Consider the following 19,177-nt stretch of genomic DNA (forward strand, 5'->3'; position numbering starts at 1 on the left):
GTTTTTCACCGACAACACCACTTGATAATGTTTCCAGTTCATGACATCAATCCGGGAAACCCACTTCACTGTCCTAGTGCCTCCCACCGTGGCCGTGGTCAACATTAAATCCAGGGAGTATTGTATTCCTTCTCTTGCACTTTAATTTTACGTTTTGAGGCAAAACGCATTAAGTGAGGGGGGTAGAATCTAGGTTGAATTTCCTTTTGTTTATCTTTATTTTAGATTATAGTATGTGTTGGTTGGATTTACGGAAATTTCATTGAATTTCTTTGTATTGTTGAATGTTTGTGGAATACTATGCTTGTTTGGGAACACATGATTGTTTAGGTTTGGATGTTCTTGATGGTGAATAACATGAATTGTGCTCAAGTTGGTATTTTTGTGATATTCCATGATTTTGTTTGTTGAAATGTGATTAGCTCAATGCATGAAACAATTTGGTGAGATTTGAGCCTTTACGAGCATATCATTTTCGCTCTCATTTTGTTGGATTGAGTGTGTTGAATTTGGCATTGGTATTCTAGAACATGCATGTTAAATATTATCGAGATTACACATGAACATGATGCTTAAAAATGATTTGGGCACCTTAGGATTAACAATTCTGTTTCCCCCACTAAATTGCCTACCTATACATTTTCCCCCTAGTTAACCACTTTTGAGCCTATTCCCGCTTATTTGTTTTCACCATGTTTATAAACTCGATCCTTTTATTTTATCACTCTTTTCTACCATTTTTATGGAAAGTGAACAATTATCCGATGTATGCTCCATAAAAAAGAGGGGGGAAAGACAGCAGTTCGAAAGAGAAAAAAAAGAGATGTTGTTCGAAAAAATAGAGAAAAAAAAGACATGAAAAAATGGAAAATAAAACAACAAAAGTGTGCAAAATAAAAAAAATCAAATGCATTTCGAAAAGAATTTTGTTGTTTGACAATTTGTCTTTTGATCTTGTTGTGCTTAATGTTTTGATGGAGTTGAACTTGTTATTTGTTAGTTCCTTACCTTGAATATTTAGCCATATATTTAGCCTTTTCCCCACCTTTACCTAAGCCCCGTTACAACCAATAAAAGACCCTTTGATTTATGCATCTTGTTCTTATTAGTAGTGGATATTTGATTTACTTGCAGGCTTATGGTAATATAGTATCGATTCTGACATTGAGCTTTTCTTTACCCCAAACACATTGAGTGATTTGAGTCAATCCCGGTAAGGTGTTGAGTTATAAGCATTGAGATTAATGAATGAATGAATGGATATTACAATTGTACTTAACTTGTTCCAATTGATGATGTTCAATTGATTGAATTCTTGACTTGAATAGTTATTGTGGTATTTACCTTACTTCCTCGAATGTGAAACTTGACTAAGAAAGTTAAATGGAATTTTTGACTGATTTGATTAATCATACTTGAGGATAAGCATGAGATAAGTGAGGGGGAATTTGATGAGTGTTCAGAATCATTAATATTTGCTCGTTATTTCTTCGATTTTGTAGAATTATTTTTGTTGATTTGGTTGTGTTATGCCTATTTTCGTGCAGGTCCTTACTTTCCAGAATTAATGATAAAACGGGTGAATTCTGCATTTTTTTATTATTTGGTCACGGCTGGAGATATGAGCACGACACTGGGCACGACATGGTCTGACGTTGCAGTTTCTAGAAGGTGCAGTCAGCGACGGTTTCTAGAAGGCTTTCTCAGCACGCCTTCTGGAAGATGGACGAGCAGAGTTACATTAGGAGACTAGTTTAAAGTTTGAATTTAGGAAAAACAATTATCTTTAGGATTATTTTATTTTATTTTCTTTATTTATCCTTAGGCTTTGAGATGCTATAAATACTCACTTGGGGTAAGCCTAAACTCATCATCTCATATTACAATATTCTTTTCTTTCTAGTTTTATTAAAGCTTTCTATTTTATTTTATTTTCAAGTTTTTCGATTTTTACTTTATTTTTAAAGCTTGTTTTTAAATATGCTAAGTATGACTTTTGTCATGCTTAGCTAAATTTTTCATAAGCCGAGAGCTGAAGCGATGACTCAATTCCAACGGGAGAATTGAAACAGACCCTTAATATCTTCAGAATATATATCCCAATCTTTGCGCTTATTTTTCAAAATCAAAACAGTTTTCAAATCAAAGATAGACTTTGGTCTATATTGTTGTTGCGATTAGAGTGTGGGAGGAAGATTCGTCTTATAGAAAGCACATTCAACTTCCTGGGAACACACTTGGCGAGATAGCTTCTCCAAGAGGGAATTGAGATCGGAATTGACGATTATAGAAGCAACAATCCGAGTCGGTCGCCATGAACTTAAATGATAATTGATCTATGACAATTGATGTTGATAGAATCAATTTCCGAAGCCGGAATCAAAGATTGTCTTGGGTATTTGGTATACAAAATAGAGTCACGAGGATAGCCCTTGTAGACAAAGTAACCGATGTGAATCCTAAAGGAAAAATCTAATTCAATGATTTAAAGGAAATTGAGTCAAAGCGAAGCTTGAAGCTGTTTTTACCCAATCTATTTACAATCTTTATTTTTCTCATTTTTTTACCTTAATTAATTTTTTTACTCTTTTATTACTTAATCATTTTTTTATCAAAACCCCCCCCAAATCATTACATCACGCCTGGCATAAATAAATCGAATAAAAATTTATAATTTTCTTCTCTGTGGATTCAACCCTTATTTCTCTTTACTATGTATTTCCTTATTTATTAATTGAGAAGAAGGAATTTTGTTTGACATCGAAAATACAGTTTTCATTTCTGCATGTTTATATTTCGAACCAGAATCTATTTTTTATTTTAATTTAGTCATACAATTTTAGTTTATTTTAATTTAGTCCCCATGTTATATTTATTTTTATTCTTTGTAATTTTAGCACTCAATATTAAACATGCTCATTTTAGTCACTTTTGTACTTTATTTTATGTTAATTTTGACATGATGGTTTGATTGTTTATATTTTAGTCCTATTTTCATTTTATTTTATTTTAATTTTTGCATGTCGCTTGCATGTCAGTTCATTTTAGTCCTTAATTAATTTTGCATGATACCCTCATAAGCATCTCTTGACTCAAATCGAAATAAATTGACTAAGGGTAATATTCGTTCATTTTAATATTGTCGTAAAGTGACTGTCTTAATGTATAAGAAAGTTACTTTCGATAATTTTAAAACGAAAGTATATCCCATTTAGTGACACGAATTAAATCGAATCTTTCTTAAAATCCGGGGATTGGAAAAAAGATCATGTTCTTTTAATTAAATTCATCGAGAAAAGATTGTTAGATCGAATCTAAGGTCTCGTCTCGAGGTATTTAAATAATTGAACATCCTTATTCTCATTAAATATCGGTAAAATAAATAAATAATTTTATTTTCTTGGGGTATGCTTTTATTTGTTTTATTTTTGCATGTGTTTTTCCATAGGATTTCAAAATAGTAACACTCAAGTCGATATTGAAAATAGTAATATCTTATCGTTTTGGTCGGAATAATATATGACTACTTTAATGTATGAGAGGTCATTTATTCTCGATTGGAAATAATCAGATATTATCGTTTTCTCTCGAGTTAATATTGATTTTTAAGATGGAATAGTGATATTTCTTCATTTCGATTGGAGTAATAAATGACTGCTTTAAGGCATGAGAGGTTTTTATTCTCGATTGGAAATCATTAGATATTATCGTTTTCACTCGAATCAATAATGAATTTTAAGACGAAATGGTGATATCTCTTTATTTCAATTGAGGTAATAAATGATTGTTTTAAGGCATGAAATGTCATTTATTCTCGATTGGAAATAATTAGATATTATCGTTTTCTCTCTTAAAATTATTTTGGGAGTTGTTATTTTGAATCAATAATGAACTTTAGAATGGAATTTTTATATTTCTTTATTTCGATTGGAGTAAGAATACATTGCTTTAAGGCATGAGAGATTGATTCTTCTCGATAGGAAATAATTAAATATTATCATGTTTCGTCCAAAAATTTAAAGAATATTATTTGTAGGGGATATTAAATTAAATTAGACTCGATTTCTTAAATGTCATTGCAAAGACAAATAATTAATCAACTAGGTACCGATTTAGGACGCTGTGGGGGTGCTAATCCTTCCCCACACATAACTGATCACTCTCGAACTCAAATTTTAGTAACGCAAATTTGTTGTTTTATTTAAAATGAATGGTTTTTAAAATGACAAATACTTTTTGGGTGCCCAATCACATCCTAATCAAATATTGGTGGCGATTTCTTGAACCACATTTTATCATTAACCGATCAAAAAATTATTCGAAATGAGACCCCTTCCTCTTTGGGAAATCGTTTCGACACTTTCACAACAAAATCGATACCAAAATATTCTCATTTGACTCCCTATTCTTCTCATATGATTAGTTTTTCATTGAACCCACTCAAAATTGTCAAAATTAAACAAAAAATCTACCATTTTTAAATATTTGGAGACTTTATTAGATTTATGGGATTTGGGGTGTTTGTTAAAAATCTTGACGGTGAAAAGTATTATTTCGAGAAGACGAACAACATACCTCAAAGCTAGCCTCGTCAGTCGATCATTGAAAAAAATCATAATATTAATATGTTGAACTTTTAAATGGATTTTCTGTCGATTTTGAGTGTGTTTCATGAAAAAACAATCCTAGGAGAAGAAAAAAGAGTGAAATAAGAACGTTTTGATACTAATCTTTACGTTACATATGAATGATGAATGTTGATACTTGGTTGCTTGCGATGGCTGGAAAGTGTAACAGTAAAAAAGAAAATTGTTTAAAAGTTCAGCAGCAAAATTGATACAAATTAGTGTCTAATACGATGTCATTTTAAGCATCAACACAGCCGCACCAAAACGATGTCATTTTTGTGTGGCATGCCACGTCAATAACCGTTAGCCATGTCGTCGTTATGTTAGTGACTTAACTACGGAGTGATATAATTGAATGTGAAACTAAAGTTCAATGCTATAATTGGTAAAATTAAAAGTTCAGTGATATAAATGAGTCAAAAGATAAAGTTTAATGGCACTTGACATAGTTTACCCATAAAGTATTCAGACTAAGGAAAGTTACAAGTCCGAAAATGTCACTTGAGGCCTAAACTCACACGTATATTATATGTTATCAAGACTCTTACAATAGAAACTATACATACCATTAATATATCAATTAGTTACCGATAATCAGTTGGTCTAGTGGGATGAGGTATTAGATTTCTTAGGTAAAGTCAGAGGTTCAAACCTTGACGTTTGCGAATAGAGCAAAATGGGTTGGGAAGGTCTCTCTCACCTTTGCAGTACCTGATCTGGATTAGTCGGTCAATTGATCGGATACCAGTGATTAATTAAAAAAATCTGAACCAGTCAATAGTTCCATTGTGATAATGTTTAGTAGTAGTGATTAAGTAAAATTAATATGTGATCGTAGAGTTCGAATCGTATTATCTTCTCTAATTGTAATTAAATATGTACATGTATTAAGATTTGTTCATATTTGAGTTTGGAGGCCTAAATTTATTAATTTAATATTAAAAACTCTGAGAGAAGAAAAAGAACAGTAAGGATGCGCGTGATCCTTAACTTCATTGCTCAATAAGGAAATGATATAATGCTATATTTAAAGTCCCTTTAAGATTTTTTCTCATTTAATGTAAGATTTTTTATATTATTAATAGATTAAAATAAAAATAGAAATTTAAGATTAATAAATAATAATTCAGATCGAAATGAAAGATCATATTTTCCTTATCAAGGTTCAGAATCTTTGCATAGGTCAGTTGCTGACATATAATTATAGTTATAATTTAGTTGTAAGATTAAAAGAGATGTTTCATTTATAACTTCTCGTCACAATATTAAACCTATTCAATCATATTTAATAATTAAGTATAGTATCTCACAAAAAATAATAAGTATAATATAAATACCATATTTTTAACGCATAGAATAGTTTTAATTGTAAAAGAAATGGTTCTTCTTCCTTAAGGATTCATGTTCGACCTGTTGCATCTCCACAGTATATGTATTGTGTCATAAGTTAAAAAAAATTATGAACAAATACTACCTTATAACTATTCAAACTAATAATATATATATATATAATACTATATTTTAAGTCAAATTGGATTGAATTTGTTGTATTTATAATCTTGATTTCAGCACAAACTCCAGTGATTATGGTGATAAAGGAATTGTTGTTATTGCTTGAGATCTCGGGTTCGAGCAATAGGAATGTCATAGGTATAAGCGTTCAATGTCAATAGATTGAGAATGTTCTTTGAACAAATACTACTTTGTACTTATTTTATATTATAAAATAATAATAATAATAATCTTGATTTCATAATCTGTTTTATAACTTATAGATCTGTTCATATCACAATTTACTTTTAACAAACAATAAAAAAGAGCAAATAAACACAAAATAGACTAATTAAAAAGTAAAATTGCAAAAAATAGTGTTCAATGCAATTTTTTCTTCCTTGTTGGTCTCAAGTCAATACTTTCTTTCAAATTGCCTTGCTTTCTTGGCGGCTAAAAATGCTTTTATTAGGAAAAATAATGGTATTTGGAAATTTTGGATTCTTTTGACCATTGCCTTTCGGAAAATTTGATTTTTTTTTCAGAAAATCTTTTCGTCTTATTAAAATTTTTTATTGTTACTTTTTTTTTATCATTTTTTAATTTTAACTTATTATTAATTAAAAATTATTATTGATAAGCCATTCAACTCTTTTTTTTATCTTTGTTGATCGGCGGCGACACTAACTTTAATGTTAGTTGTCGACAATCGATATTCTTTATTGTCCTTTTAATTTTTCTTATTTTTTATTTTCAATAAGTTTACATGTATGATACGTTTTCATATGTTTTTATGACATGTTTTCTTTTTGACACGTTTTTTAGTTATTTGGCCATTGTTTTCACTATCTCTTTTTAAGGGATGATTAGACATCACCACAGTTGATTAAGATGACGTTTATTTGATATATTGTTAATATTCCCTACTTTGGACCTTCGGATTGAATTTGGATACTCGTTTGTGAAGACACCGAATTTCGTCCATTACTATTATGATATATATATATATATATATATTATTTTTTATTTTTTTTATCTTTATTTACAAACTGTATTATACATATATATTTATTTGGGGTTCTATTATATGATACAGACTCAGGGACTTACAAGCCCGAAACGCGGGCTAGCCCAACAAACAAGTGACCCAATCAGAGTCATATGGGGTTTCCAAAAACCCTACAAGCTTCCCCATCCAGCGCCGCAAGGAGGGAGACACGTCCCAGTCGAGGAGTCTTCACATCAACAAGCCTCTGTCTCGTGTTTCTCGGCAACCACCCACAACATGCAAGGATCTCACAAGACAACCACCAACAAACACTCGCCAAGGCTTTAGAATTCTAGTGTAAATAGGACTCTAAATGTAAGCAAATCCTAGACTATAAATAAGTGTAATCAACACCATTTCTACACATGATACGAAATACAAGCAGATATTACACGCAAAAAAAATCACGAAAAAGCAAACAAACGTTCGAAGTAATTTGTATCGAATCAGAGTGAAATAATAGGTAAATCTTTACCTTGCTTTTGGTTTTCTTGGCTTGCATGACACATTTGTTTGCTCTTGGTTCGAGCGGGAACCATTCGGCCGAGGAACAAAAGGGAGGCCCTTTGTTTTTTTCAAAATTATTTTTTTAGATCTACGTTTTTTAAAATCGATTTTTGAAAAAATAACTTTGGTTTTTAGAAAGGAAGTTCAGAAAGCATTCGAAAAAGTGAATTTTTTTTATTTGCCGCCGATGAACGGTGGTCGGCGAGGCGGCGCTACGACCAGATTATGGAAAGCACGGCGGCGTGTTCATCTGCCTGATGAACACACATGAACACTTCAGAGGTTTTAAAACCTTTCTTTTTGATTCAAGTTGGCAAATGGGGAAATAATAGAAAGTGTTCGTGGGAAATGGGTTATATACTCAACCCGAGGACCCCATTCGGATCCCCAGAGTCTGCGTGTTTCTGAAACGGGTGGGGGATAATCTCAGTTTCGGTCCTCTTCCCTTTGGTGTGCCTCAATTTGCCCCAAGAGTCGACCTTTGTCCCGAAATGTCTTCAATTTTGGCCACCTAATTTGTTTTCTTTTCAATTTAGCCCCATGTTAACCTCAATTTGTCTATTCAATTTTGATTTTCTTTAATTATTTGCTTTTTTTCTCTTATTATTTTTGTTATATATATACATATTACGTTTTATTAGTTATATATATATATATATATATATATTTATCATTAGTATTATGTATATATATATATATATTTATATTTCCTATTTTTATTTCTTATATGTATATATACATATATTTTACTTATGATTTCCTATTATATATTTTTTCTATTTTTTATTATTATTTTACTTATATATATACTTGTACCTTTTTTATTTATCTATCTTCTTTTTATTTTTATTATCTATTTTTATCTTTTTATCTTCCTTTTGTTTGTTTTATTCATTTATTTACATTATCATTTTATTTTTATTTAGTTGTCTACTATGTATATATGTGCGCTATTATTTTTCTTCATTTTATGTATTTTATTCATTTTCTATCACTTGCCTTATTACATTTGTTTTACTTTCTTTATCATTTATTTCTTATAACACATATTTTAACTTTTAAATGGTACGCTTTCAAATCAATCAATTGTAAGTAGTAGAGATCGCTATTTTACCTTTTAATTTAAAGTTACATTTTCTTAACTAAAGACAACTGGAAATTACATAGTACCGAAAGGGCAGTTCAAGGGTGCTAACCCTTCCTTGACTGTAACCGACTCCCGAATCTGACATATCACTGTTAAGATGCAGATCAGGTAAGAAATAAGGTATTCGATCAACCCATTTTCTTTAAAATAAATGATCGGTGGTGACTCTAACCCAAATTCATTCAAGTCAAATCCCAATTCTGGGGTCTCCAACCGAAAGACGGTTACGTCAGTTTGCGTTCGTGGATAGCTTTTCACGCTGTTTGATTCTGATTTACGATTTGTCGGTACTCTTTCAATATCTTGATCCTTTTTGTGGTTCCTTTGTCGATGCGATCAGATCTGTTTGTATCTATCTTTATTCGAGTTTTCTTGGTTAGATTTTAATCTTTCCTTGTATAGTCTTATGTGATATTAAGTTGTTAGTTTTGTTTCAATGGTTATAGGAAATTGTCTTAATTATGTGCTTAATTTACGATTATGATTGTAAATCTTTATTGTAATTTAGAATACTTCATATTTTGAAAAAATAGTTTATAAATATATATTTTATAAATTTTAATTGTTTAGAATATTTAAAATAATCATGATCACAATTTAAAAATTTTAATTTTCAAAAAATCAATAATAAACACATTTAATGGGACAATGAAGTATATTATATTATATATTTAAAATAAAATTAAAAAAATACACTGTTAATTCAATTAATTTTTCGATTCAATTAAAAAATTAATAACTATAATTGGCCGATAAAATCAAATATGATTAAATTAGTTTTAAGTTAAGCCGGGTAAAAGTTAATACTGACCTATAACCTCAAACTATGATATTATTTATGAAATAAATATAAATAAGATAAAGTGATAGCTTTAGGGTAAAGTAATCAAATGTTTTCGATTATGAGATGTTGTTATGTTGAGTCATTCGACTATTAAAAGTAATAAAATGATATCTTGACTATTAGCTATTAAATATTATTTTTTGTTGAGTCATCCAACTGTTAAAAGTAACAAAAGGATCACCCAACTATTCATATGTTCCAAACTCGTCTTTTTTTATTATAAAAACGACGGTCGTTTGAGGTGGACATTAACATGTTAACCTAGATGTGATAAAATCTTATCCCATAACTGTTTGAATTGTATTTTTTGTATAGACTATTCGTTTATATTTTGTCATCGAGTTAATGCTTGAAATCAATGGTAATGTTGATAAACATCATTAAAATATGATTTAATCATATCGCAATCAGCAAGTTAACATCCAACTCAGACGACTATCAATTTTTTGATTGAAAATGATGAGTTTAGAGCATATAATAGTTTAGTGATTATTTTATAACTTTTAGTAGTCGAGAGACTCAATAAAGTAACACCCTATAGTCTTGAAATTTTAGCTTAATTTCTGCAATAATGTAGTGAAAAAAAATTGTTCGAATAGTGCCCCGAAAGATTATTTGTTTGAATGGAGTGAATGTTATAGTATAGAACGGAATCGCATTGGACTCCCCGCGTCTCTCCAAGGTCGCATGGAACACCATGCGACCTCCTTCCCCGGATCAAACATCTGCTGCATTCAAAATACTCAGAGCTTCATTTCCACCGAGGATTCAAACACCAGCAATTTCATCCAAAAAAATAAAGACGCATGGTGTTTTGCTCATAAAAAAGCCACTGGATTTATCAAGATTTGAGTATTTTGAAAGGCAAAGCAAAATTAAAGGCTTTGTAAAGATGCATGGTGATCCGGAGAGGGGAGAGTCGCATTCTATATTGTAGCATTCACCCATTCGAACAAATAATTTATTGGGAGCACTATTAGAACAATTTTTTTGGACTGCATTATTGCAAAAAATCAGCCTTATTTTTACTTCTTAAAGGGTATTAGACATATGACAGCAGGAGCTTAGCTGAAGGCTTGCAGTTTGGTTGTTTGGTTGTTACAATAGTTATTTTCTTGATATCGAGGTTAAGCGTGTTGGTGATTCGATATTGTTGAGCCAGAAGAAGTTTATACGTTAATTACTGGTCAAAGCTCAGATGACGAATGCAAATCCTATACCCACACGAATGATATCTTCTCTCAAGTTATCTGAAAATGCTGGTAGCCCTTTGCTAAAAGCCAGTGAGTATCGTAGTTTGGTTAGGGCGTTACTTTATGTTTGTCATACGCGGCCAGATATAGTGCTTAGTGTAAACAAACTTGCTCAATTCATACACGCTCCTTGTGAGCAACATATAACATCAGCCAGGAGAGTTTTGAAGTATTTGAATGGCACTTTCGAGTATGGGCTTGTGTTCACTCCAGCTGATGCATCAGGCAAGTTAACTGCCTTTGTGAATGCTGATTGGGGCAGCAGTAATGATGACAGGAGATCAATTTCTGGAAACTGCTTGTTTCTAGGTGGTAATTTGATAGTTTGGAATTCTAAGAAACAATGGACAGTTTCCCGGTCAACGATTGAGGAGGAATACCGGAGCTTAGCAGATGCAGCTTCAGAAGTGGTTTGGGTCGAAGCTTTACTTGCTGAAATGGGGCTTGAGCGTCCTGATATACCAGTCATTTGGAGTGATAATTCTGGTGCTATTGCGATGAGCTCGAATCCGGTGTACCATGCAAAAACGAAACATGTGGAGTTCGATGTCCATTTTATCGATAAAGGAAGCAGAAACCGGACGAAGCAGGGTAAATATTAGATATATGACAGCTGGAGCTTAGCTGAAGGCTTGTAGTTACGTTGTTACAGTAGTCTGTCGTAAAGTGGTTAGCTGAGCAGTCTACTCACACCAATATATAATGAGGTCTTCTCCTCATGTATTGTACGTTCTTGATATATGAAAAGTATTGTTTCATGTTCAGCATATTTTTGGGTTTCCTAACAAAGGGAAACAGAATAATTAAAATAAAAAAAATATTTAAGTGCAAAATTGGAGAATAGACGCTGAATTATGAATGAAGTCTTAGAAAAAAATAGCAAAATATATTGAGAAAAAAGAAAAATTATTGGAACAATGTACCGTTCTCGACATTACCGAAAGGGTATGAGTAAAGATTCAAACCCAATGGACTTGGCTTAGACTAGCAATGGAATTGCCAAGTTGTTAATATGTGCAACACATGACCGACCAAACTTCCTTAATGATCTAATCTCCTTGTTGTTGTTGTTGATGATAATAATGTCCATAAGAATAAATATTGTGTTGATGGTTGGTAATTCATTCTTATAATCAGTGTAAGAGCAGTTGTTGGCTCGTGACTCCTTTCAGAAAAAGAAAAAAAATAATATGAGAAAGAAGATGAACTATCTAGACGAGAAAGACCTTGATCTAAGAAGAAATAGTCACACAATCAAAATTACTTTTATATTATATATTTGAATTATATTATTATATTTTATTTAATTAATCTTTGTTTTTTGTCTCTTCTTGTAACACATATTTTCTTTTCTAATAAATTAGATATTCATAATCATTAAAGATATGTCGTGATTAAATTATGATAAAATCAGTTTATCAATATATATTATTATCGTTATATGTATTTTTGTTACTGGTAATGTTTATTTGTTACAATAATGTTTGTTTATATCTATAATTTTTATGAATTTAGTTGATATTTTAATCATTTTCTTATATAATTTTATTTTACTCTTCAATAATTAATTTGTATATTTTAATAATTTTAAAGGGGATGTTATATTAATGTAATTTAGTAATTTTTTATTATTTCATCCTTTTTTCAATATCCGGCGCTTATGAATTCCAGTTAAATCTAATTAACACTTTTGATTTCTGAGATTTAAGGATTTAAGCCGAATGTTCAAATATAAATGGACAAGTAGTTAGACTGGACCAGCCTTTATTAAGATAAACTTGGATCTTCTTCGATCCGTTATGGATAACCGGCCTTTAAATATGGAACTAGCTTTGGTGGTCTGGGTCGTACCAAAATTATTTAAAGATGTATGACATTTATTATAATATATTTTTCTATTGGAACTCGTCATGCCCACATGATGAATTTTAATAAAAAAAATTATATTTTATGAAACTTGTCATGTAAGCATGACGAGTTTCAATAAAAATTTATATTTTATGAAACTCATCATGCACACGTGACAAGTTCTTAATTCATTGTAGTAAATAGCATAGATCCTTATACAATTTTCCACTCGTCATATTTCCCTAATTCTTTTTCTCGCCGAAAATATTTTCCTAATTATGTCCTGAATCTAGTTACAATTTATGTATAATGTTTATTATTAAATTAAATATTATATTCGTCCCACTAAATTTGTCTTTTATTGACTTTTCAAAAGTCAAATAATTATTTTTAATATTTTTAAAAAATTAAATTTTATAAAACATATATCTCAAAACTACTTAATCGAAGGTTTTTAAAATATTTTTTATATATTTTTATTAACAATAAATTTTAAATAATAATTAACCAAAATTAAAAAAAATTGACAAAAAAATTCAATAAGTGTTTGAATAGGACGAAGGGAATATATAATTTATACATAATATAGGAATTAATAGACGAGTTTAATCATATATTTTACGCTTATTGTTTGAATTACGATTGAAACTTTAACATTAGAAAAAGTTTAGATCGACAATCCGTTAATTTAACAGAATACGATATTAGATCTCTTAAACAACATTCATGGTTTAAATTTTGGTATTATTAATGAAGCTTGGTTGAATTGGAAGGATTATCATCATAATGAACCTATGTGATACCTAATTTAGACTATAAATTACGTACAAAGACTGATAAAAGAATTTAACCTTAATGGTGCATTTGTCATAAAAAAATTATTATAAGAAATAATAATCTTTTTAAATTTACATTCACACATTTAGTTTGACATGATTCCCCAATGGATAATAATCTTAAATAAAAGATTTTGTTCATTTGATCATTTATTGTATTATTAACTATATAGTTAATTATTTGAGGTGCAAATCTATTAATTATTTGAGGTCGTGGGATCATGTCCCACGGAGGGCATTTCATAATTCGGAGGTCTCTTACGGAAGCTGCTCTCAACCTGGTGTTGGGGGTAGCCTACTATCTTACCTCTCCCTTACCCCATACATATGGGAAAAAGGGACAACCAACCATAAATTAAATTACTTAAGTAGTATAGTAGGATTATATGTTGTTTGAGAGTTAATACATTAAGAGTTAATATTCTTAATTTTATTTTTTAAATTTATAAAATATTTCTTATCATCAAAAAAATATGTTTTATATTAAACTTATGATCTACAATGTTAATTTCTATTTTACTACTTTCAAATTATTATTTACTATAATATTTTTGACAAACTATTATAAGCAGTATTTACATTAATATTTTAATATTTGATAGTTTATAAAAAAAATATTTTAAAGAATAATGAACACGTACAAATATAAAGTTTATCTTTTTAAAAGAGTTAATTGTATTTCAGTCAACAAATAATGGATTTATTTTATATCCGTCCTTAAAATTTTAAATATTTCAATTCCATCCCTAAACTATGGTTACCATTCTAAATTAATCCTAAAACTTCTAAACATTCCAATTTCATACCCAAACTATAACCTTCATTCTAAATTGGTTCCCAAATTTTTTGAATATTCCAATTTTATCCCAAAATGTACGTATATATTAATCACCTCAATTGTTAATAAAATCTTTAGGTCAAGTTATATTATTATATGTTTGAAAAGAATAAAATTTAGGTTAAATTATAGTTGAAAGTAAATAAATATTTGGATGAATTTTGAGATGAAATTAGAGAATTCAAAAGTTTGGGGATATATGATGAAATTAACTCTTTTTAAAATGATATGATATACTAAGTAGATAATTCCCAAAAAAACCAAACCAAAGAGGAAAGAAAAGCTGTTTTTATTTACAACATAATTTGATGGCACATCATTGGGAACATGTATTATATGTTTAATAGGATGAGCACTGAACTTCTCCCTGAATTGATGGACGGCTATTGGAACCTCTTGTGGTCGAGTCCACCAACCCAAGCCATAATTGCATTCCCCCTTTTTCAACCAACAAAACCCCGACTCATTATATCCTTTCACCTGTCTCTCACGGGCACCCACCAGTACCATCCCCTTTTCTCCAATCTCTTCTAAACCTTTTTCACCCGGTCACACGCAGAAACAAGACACAAAGCCGGCTGCTTGACAAACAAACAAGAAAATCTCCTTGCTTCTTTTCTTCCCTCGTTTACACCGAAACTCCAAGCACCCCATAAGTTTAAGGTCTACGTTCTTGGCAATTACCGGCACAAGTAATTAATGAAGACCGTTTCCAGGAACAAGTTTTTGGTCTGTTTTAGACCCGTTATGGACTCTATGCTCGACTCCGAACCAGTTGTAGTCGATCGTTCCCGAAATCATCGGGTCTTAACGTATACGAAGCCCTCAACGACTCCGTCTTCGGTTCCCGATACGGAGAATTCGATCATGGTCCATCGTCCCGGGAAGAAAACATTCTCCCATGTCGTTAAAGCCGTTGTGTTCGAGATCTTATTGGTTTGTTCTTCAACCTTTTTTTTATTCTTCCATTTTTTCCCTGCCTGTCATCATCACCCTCCAATATATCTTATCCTATTGACAGGCAAAGAGGGTTAAAGATAGAAAAGGTATTGATCGAGGATCATATTCATCAAAGCACAATTTCCCAGTAAACAGTCATGATAAGATGTTGGATACAAGTGCTGGTACCGAAGGAATTCGGGAGACGATTTCTGAGTCCAACTCGGTCCCGAATTCAACGCCGGAAACAAGCAAACATCAAGAACGTGAAGTGAAGGAGAAACAAGAAGGAATACAGAGGGGTTGGAGTTCAAGCAATGCCGTGTTTTGGGTTGTTATTAGTCTGGCAATGACCATCTTCTGGGGGAAAATTTACGCAATACTTTCGGCATCAATTTGGCTTTACTTCCTCCCTCGTCTGCAACAACCCGCAGGAGAAATTGAAAACCTGAACAGCATTAAAAGAAGCTCGGAAGAGAAGTCAGAAGATGACAAAAAGATCATAATGGAAGGGTTACTTAAAAGGAAACAAAGCAGAGGAGCATTCAATTATTGACATTTAACAAAGCATTTCTCTCTGAGATTTGTTTCGTTCCAGAAAAGTTGAATCAGAAGGAAGAGACTAAACACAGGCATCAGTTCCTTCATTCTTGTGCAGTATTTTTCTTCTTATTACTTATTAAATTTGGGGGGAGATTTCAGAGCATTTATTCCCCCCCCCCTTTTCTGGGACATGTTTAAACCTTTTGATGAGAGACAATACATTTATGATGATTAGTTCCTCTACGGATTGGTTGGGTCTCGCCTAGCTTGAAAAGGATCGCATTAGCACATCCAATGCGCATAGAAGAGTTATAAAATAATAATAAATGTATAAAAAAGAAAAAAGAAAGGAAGAAAAATATAAAAATTAATAAAGTTGATATTTTTCTTGTACAATAAATAATTAAAAAATCATTAAAGAGAGGCATTACCCTACTTTTCCACCCCATCCACAAAGCTAGCGGATTTGGCAATCTAGTGTAAAATATGTTACATTAAAGGTATACTATTTTCTAATTTAGAAATAAGATAAAATTCATTGAGTGGACTTAGTGGTTAAACGGAATATTATTCTCCTTTGAGGTCATGTTTTCGAGTAGTTGTATCTGCAGGGTTTGTGTACGTTGTCATTTAATAATGGTTAAAAAATATTATAAACATATACTACCTTATAATCACATCGTACTATTAAAAAAATTTAGAAATAAGATAGACTATACCCAAATCATTTAATTACTTTTATGATATAATAATAATAATTTAACAACAATTTATTACTTTATTACACAATGCAATTATCCAGAGGTAGCAAACACCATCAGTAGTAATCCTCATTCAAGTCAATCTATATAATTGAGTGATTTATTTATATCTTAAAAAAAACTACATATATATTATTAAACTCATAATTAAATATCGTTGGGTATAATTTACCCTTAAAAATATGGGTAAAATCATTCTATAGGTGATAAATGAATCAACAAAAGTTGGTTTAATTAGTTAAATACTCTTTCATAATTTGACAAATACTAAGATTTAGGGTGTCACCATCTTATTTGTGGGTCATCCCCACATCAAAACCTACAATTATTGTCACATCAACATTAATACATTATGATGGGGTCATTTAAAGTAGCTTCAGCCACTCCCAATTATAAGTACAAAATCTTTGTACTTAAATAGCTAAAGGAACCCACCACTTTTGGTCTTTGATACATATAATTGGTTTAATCTTCCACTCTCCAAAAGACTTCAAAATTTGAACGGCATTGCTAAAAGTTTATCTCTTCATATTTATACGCCTAATCTTAATTCTTATAATACAAGTTCATCGTCTTTGGCCTGCACTTTTTCGTAACTTGTAATTATCGAAGCTCATTGTCTATGGCCTACACTTCTTCTTAAGGCTTAATATAAGAACATTTGTTTAAGGTACACTCAAAGTTAATTTTGGTATTTAAAATTTTTTTATTAAAAAATAAGTACCTAACATTTTCAATGTTATAATTTTAAGTGTCTGGACTGTAACACCGATAAATTTAACCGTTAAGTGACACGTGTCACAACTATACTTTTTTAAATTTTTATTTTTTTAAAAAAATAAATATTTTTATTAGAATAACCATATATATATTTTTTAAAATTCCCCTCCCCTCCCCTCCCATCGATCCCCAAGCCTCCCTCCCAATTTCCTTCCCTCCCGTCTATGAGGCATGTCCCTCCCTCCCGATATTTGGGATTATTAGGATTAAATTCCAACTAAATCTTCTACCCATTAAATTTAGGATTAGGGATTTATGAGTTTGGAGTAGGGGTGTAAACGAGCCGAGTCGAGCTCGAGTAGTGCTGAGCTCGATTCGACTCGAAAACTCTGAAATGAAGCTCGACTCGACTCGAAAACTCGCGAGCTTAAAATTTTCAAGTTCGACTCGAACTCGAAATCCTGAACTGAAGCTCGTGAGCAGCTCGAAATGAAGAAAAAATTCTTAAATTTAACTCGATTGAAGCCTCAAACTCGAACTTGAACCTTAAATACATAAAATTTTTACTGTATTTAAAAAAAATCTATACATAAATGTTAATATTATTAATAATTTATTTTTAAAAAAATAAAATCTTAATATATTATGTTTTCGAATTGCTCACGAGCTTTTCGAGTCGAATATCAAGTAGCTCGTTTCGGCTCGTTAAGAACTAGAGTCGAGCTCGAGCTCGAGTCGAGTCCATTCGATCCGAGTATTTATCGAGCCTTGATCGAGTCGATCTCGGGTAGCTCGCGATCTATTTCGTCTCATTTACAGCCCTAGTTTAGAGTTTGTGATAAAATTAAGGGCAATGACCAGTCAATGGATGAGCGGTAACAGGTAGGTGACCTTTCGACGACGAAGACGGTGGCTAGAGATGATCTACAACATCTGCAAATGGGTTTGAAATTAAGGATTTTAAAGTTTTGAGTTTCTTTTTTAATTCTAAAGAAATTTGAGTTTCTTTCAAAAAAAAAAAGATAAAAAGTAAATTATAATTTTTTATTTTAAAATTAATTTTTTAATTTTTTATATGTTTGACACGTGTCAAATAACTCTATTTTTTAACAACGGTTACATTCCAAACACTTAAAGTTATAATGTCGAAAATATTAGACATTTAAAAGAGTAACAGAGAAAACGTTAGTTTAACGAAAAAAAAAATTAAACACCAAAAGCTAATTTTAAATATAATTTGAGCATTTATTTTTACATTAAGAATTTTCTAACATTTTGCAAAGAAAAATGCTAGATCTTTGAAAGATTCTACTAGTCTTTGTCACGATGATAAAAGAACTTGTATATTATGATTATCTTGTATCTGTCGTATTGCTATATTAGGCTTCCGTTAATGCTTCATTGTTGTATTTTGTCTATAATGTCTCAACTTGTTTTCGAACATTGTTCTTACTGACGCCATTTTCGACTAAGACAATATAAATTTTTTAATTTCAAAAAAGACGAAAAAGGTTGACAAATAATAACAAATTTAATCGTGTATGCCACTGCTCAACACTGCCAAGAAGAAGCAAAACAACAATCATTAGAACATGGGTTCACATTTTGATTGTTTGAAGCAAAACAATCAAAGGATTCAGAAAGAAGGCCTTCAAAATTTCTATTCTGAACAGCAGTAGAGTAGATACATCAGCAGACTGTTGTTTATATAAACCAGCATACCCCTTCAAGCCTGCATCAAATAATTGACATATTCTTCTACTTCGAATTTTTA

General features: G+C 30.9%; 2 protein-coding genes across 2 annotated transcripts in view; one reads left to right on the forward strand and one right to left on the reverse strand.

Moving 5' to 3' along the window:
* Nucleotides 1-15,790, reverse strand: part of LOC120197016 (transcription factor MYB4-like) — a 32,562-nt gene extending 16,772 nt beyond the window's left edge. The window contains exons 1-2 of the mRNA XM_039198665.1: nt 15,786-15,790; nt 4,400-4,410 (exon numbers count right to left, since the gene is read on the reverse strand). The gene's annotated coding sequence lies outside the window, so the exon portion shown is untranslated. The remainder of the gene's footprint in view (nt 1-4,399; nt 4,411-15,785) is intronic.
* On the forward strand, nt 14,935-16,040 carry LOC120197017 (uncharacterized protein At5g23160-like). Its single transcript, XM_039198666.1, has 2 exons — nt 14,935-15,376; nt 15,462-16,040. The coding sequence occupies exons 1-2, from the start codon at nt 15,140-15,142 to the stop codon at nt 15,933-15,935; spliced, it is 711 nt and encodes a 236-aa protein (XP_039054597.1). The 5' UTR covers nt 14,935-15,139; the 3' UTR covers nt 15,936-16,040.
* Nucleotides 16,041-19,177: the final 3,137 nt, after the last annotated feature.

The sequence above is a fragment of the Hibiscus syriacus genome, unplaced genomic scaffold (genome assembly GCF_006381635.1).
Source record: "Hibiscus syriacus cultivar Baekdansim isolate YM2019G1 unplaced genomic scaffold, ASM638163v2 tig00117040_pilon, whole genome shotgun sequence".
In the NCBI taxonomy this organism is placed as follows: domain Eukaryota; kingdom Viridiplantae; phylum Streptophyta; class Magnoliopsida; order Malvales; family Malvaceae; genus Hibiscus; species Hibiscus syriacus.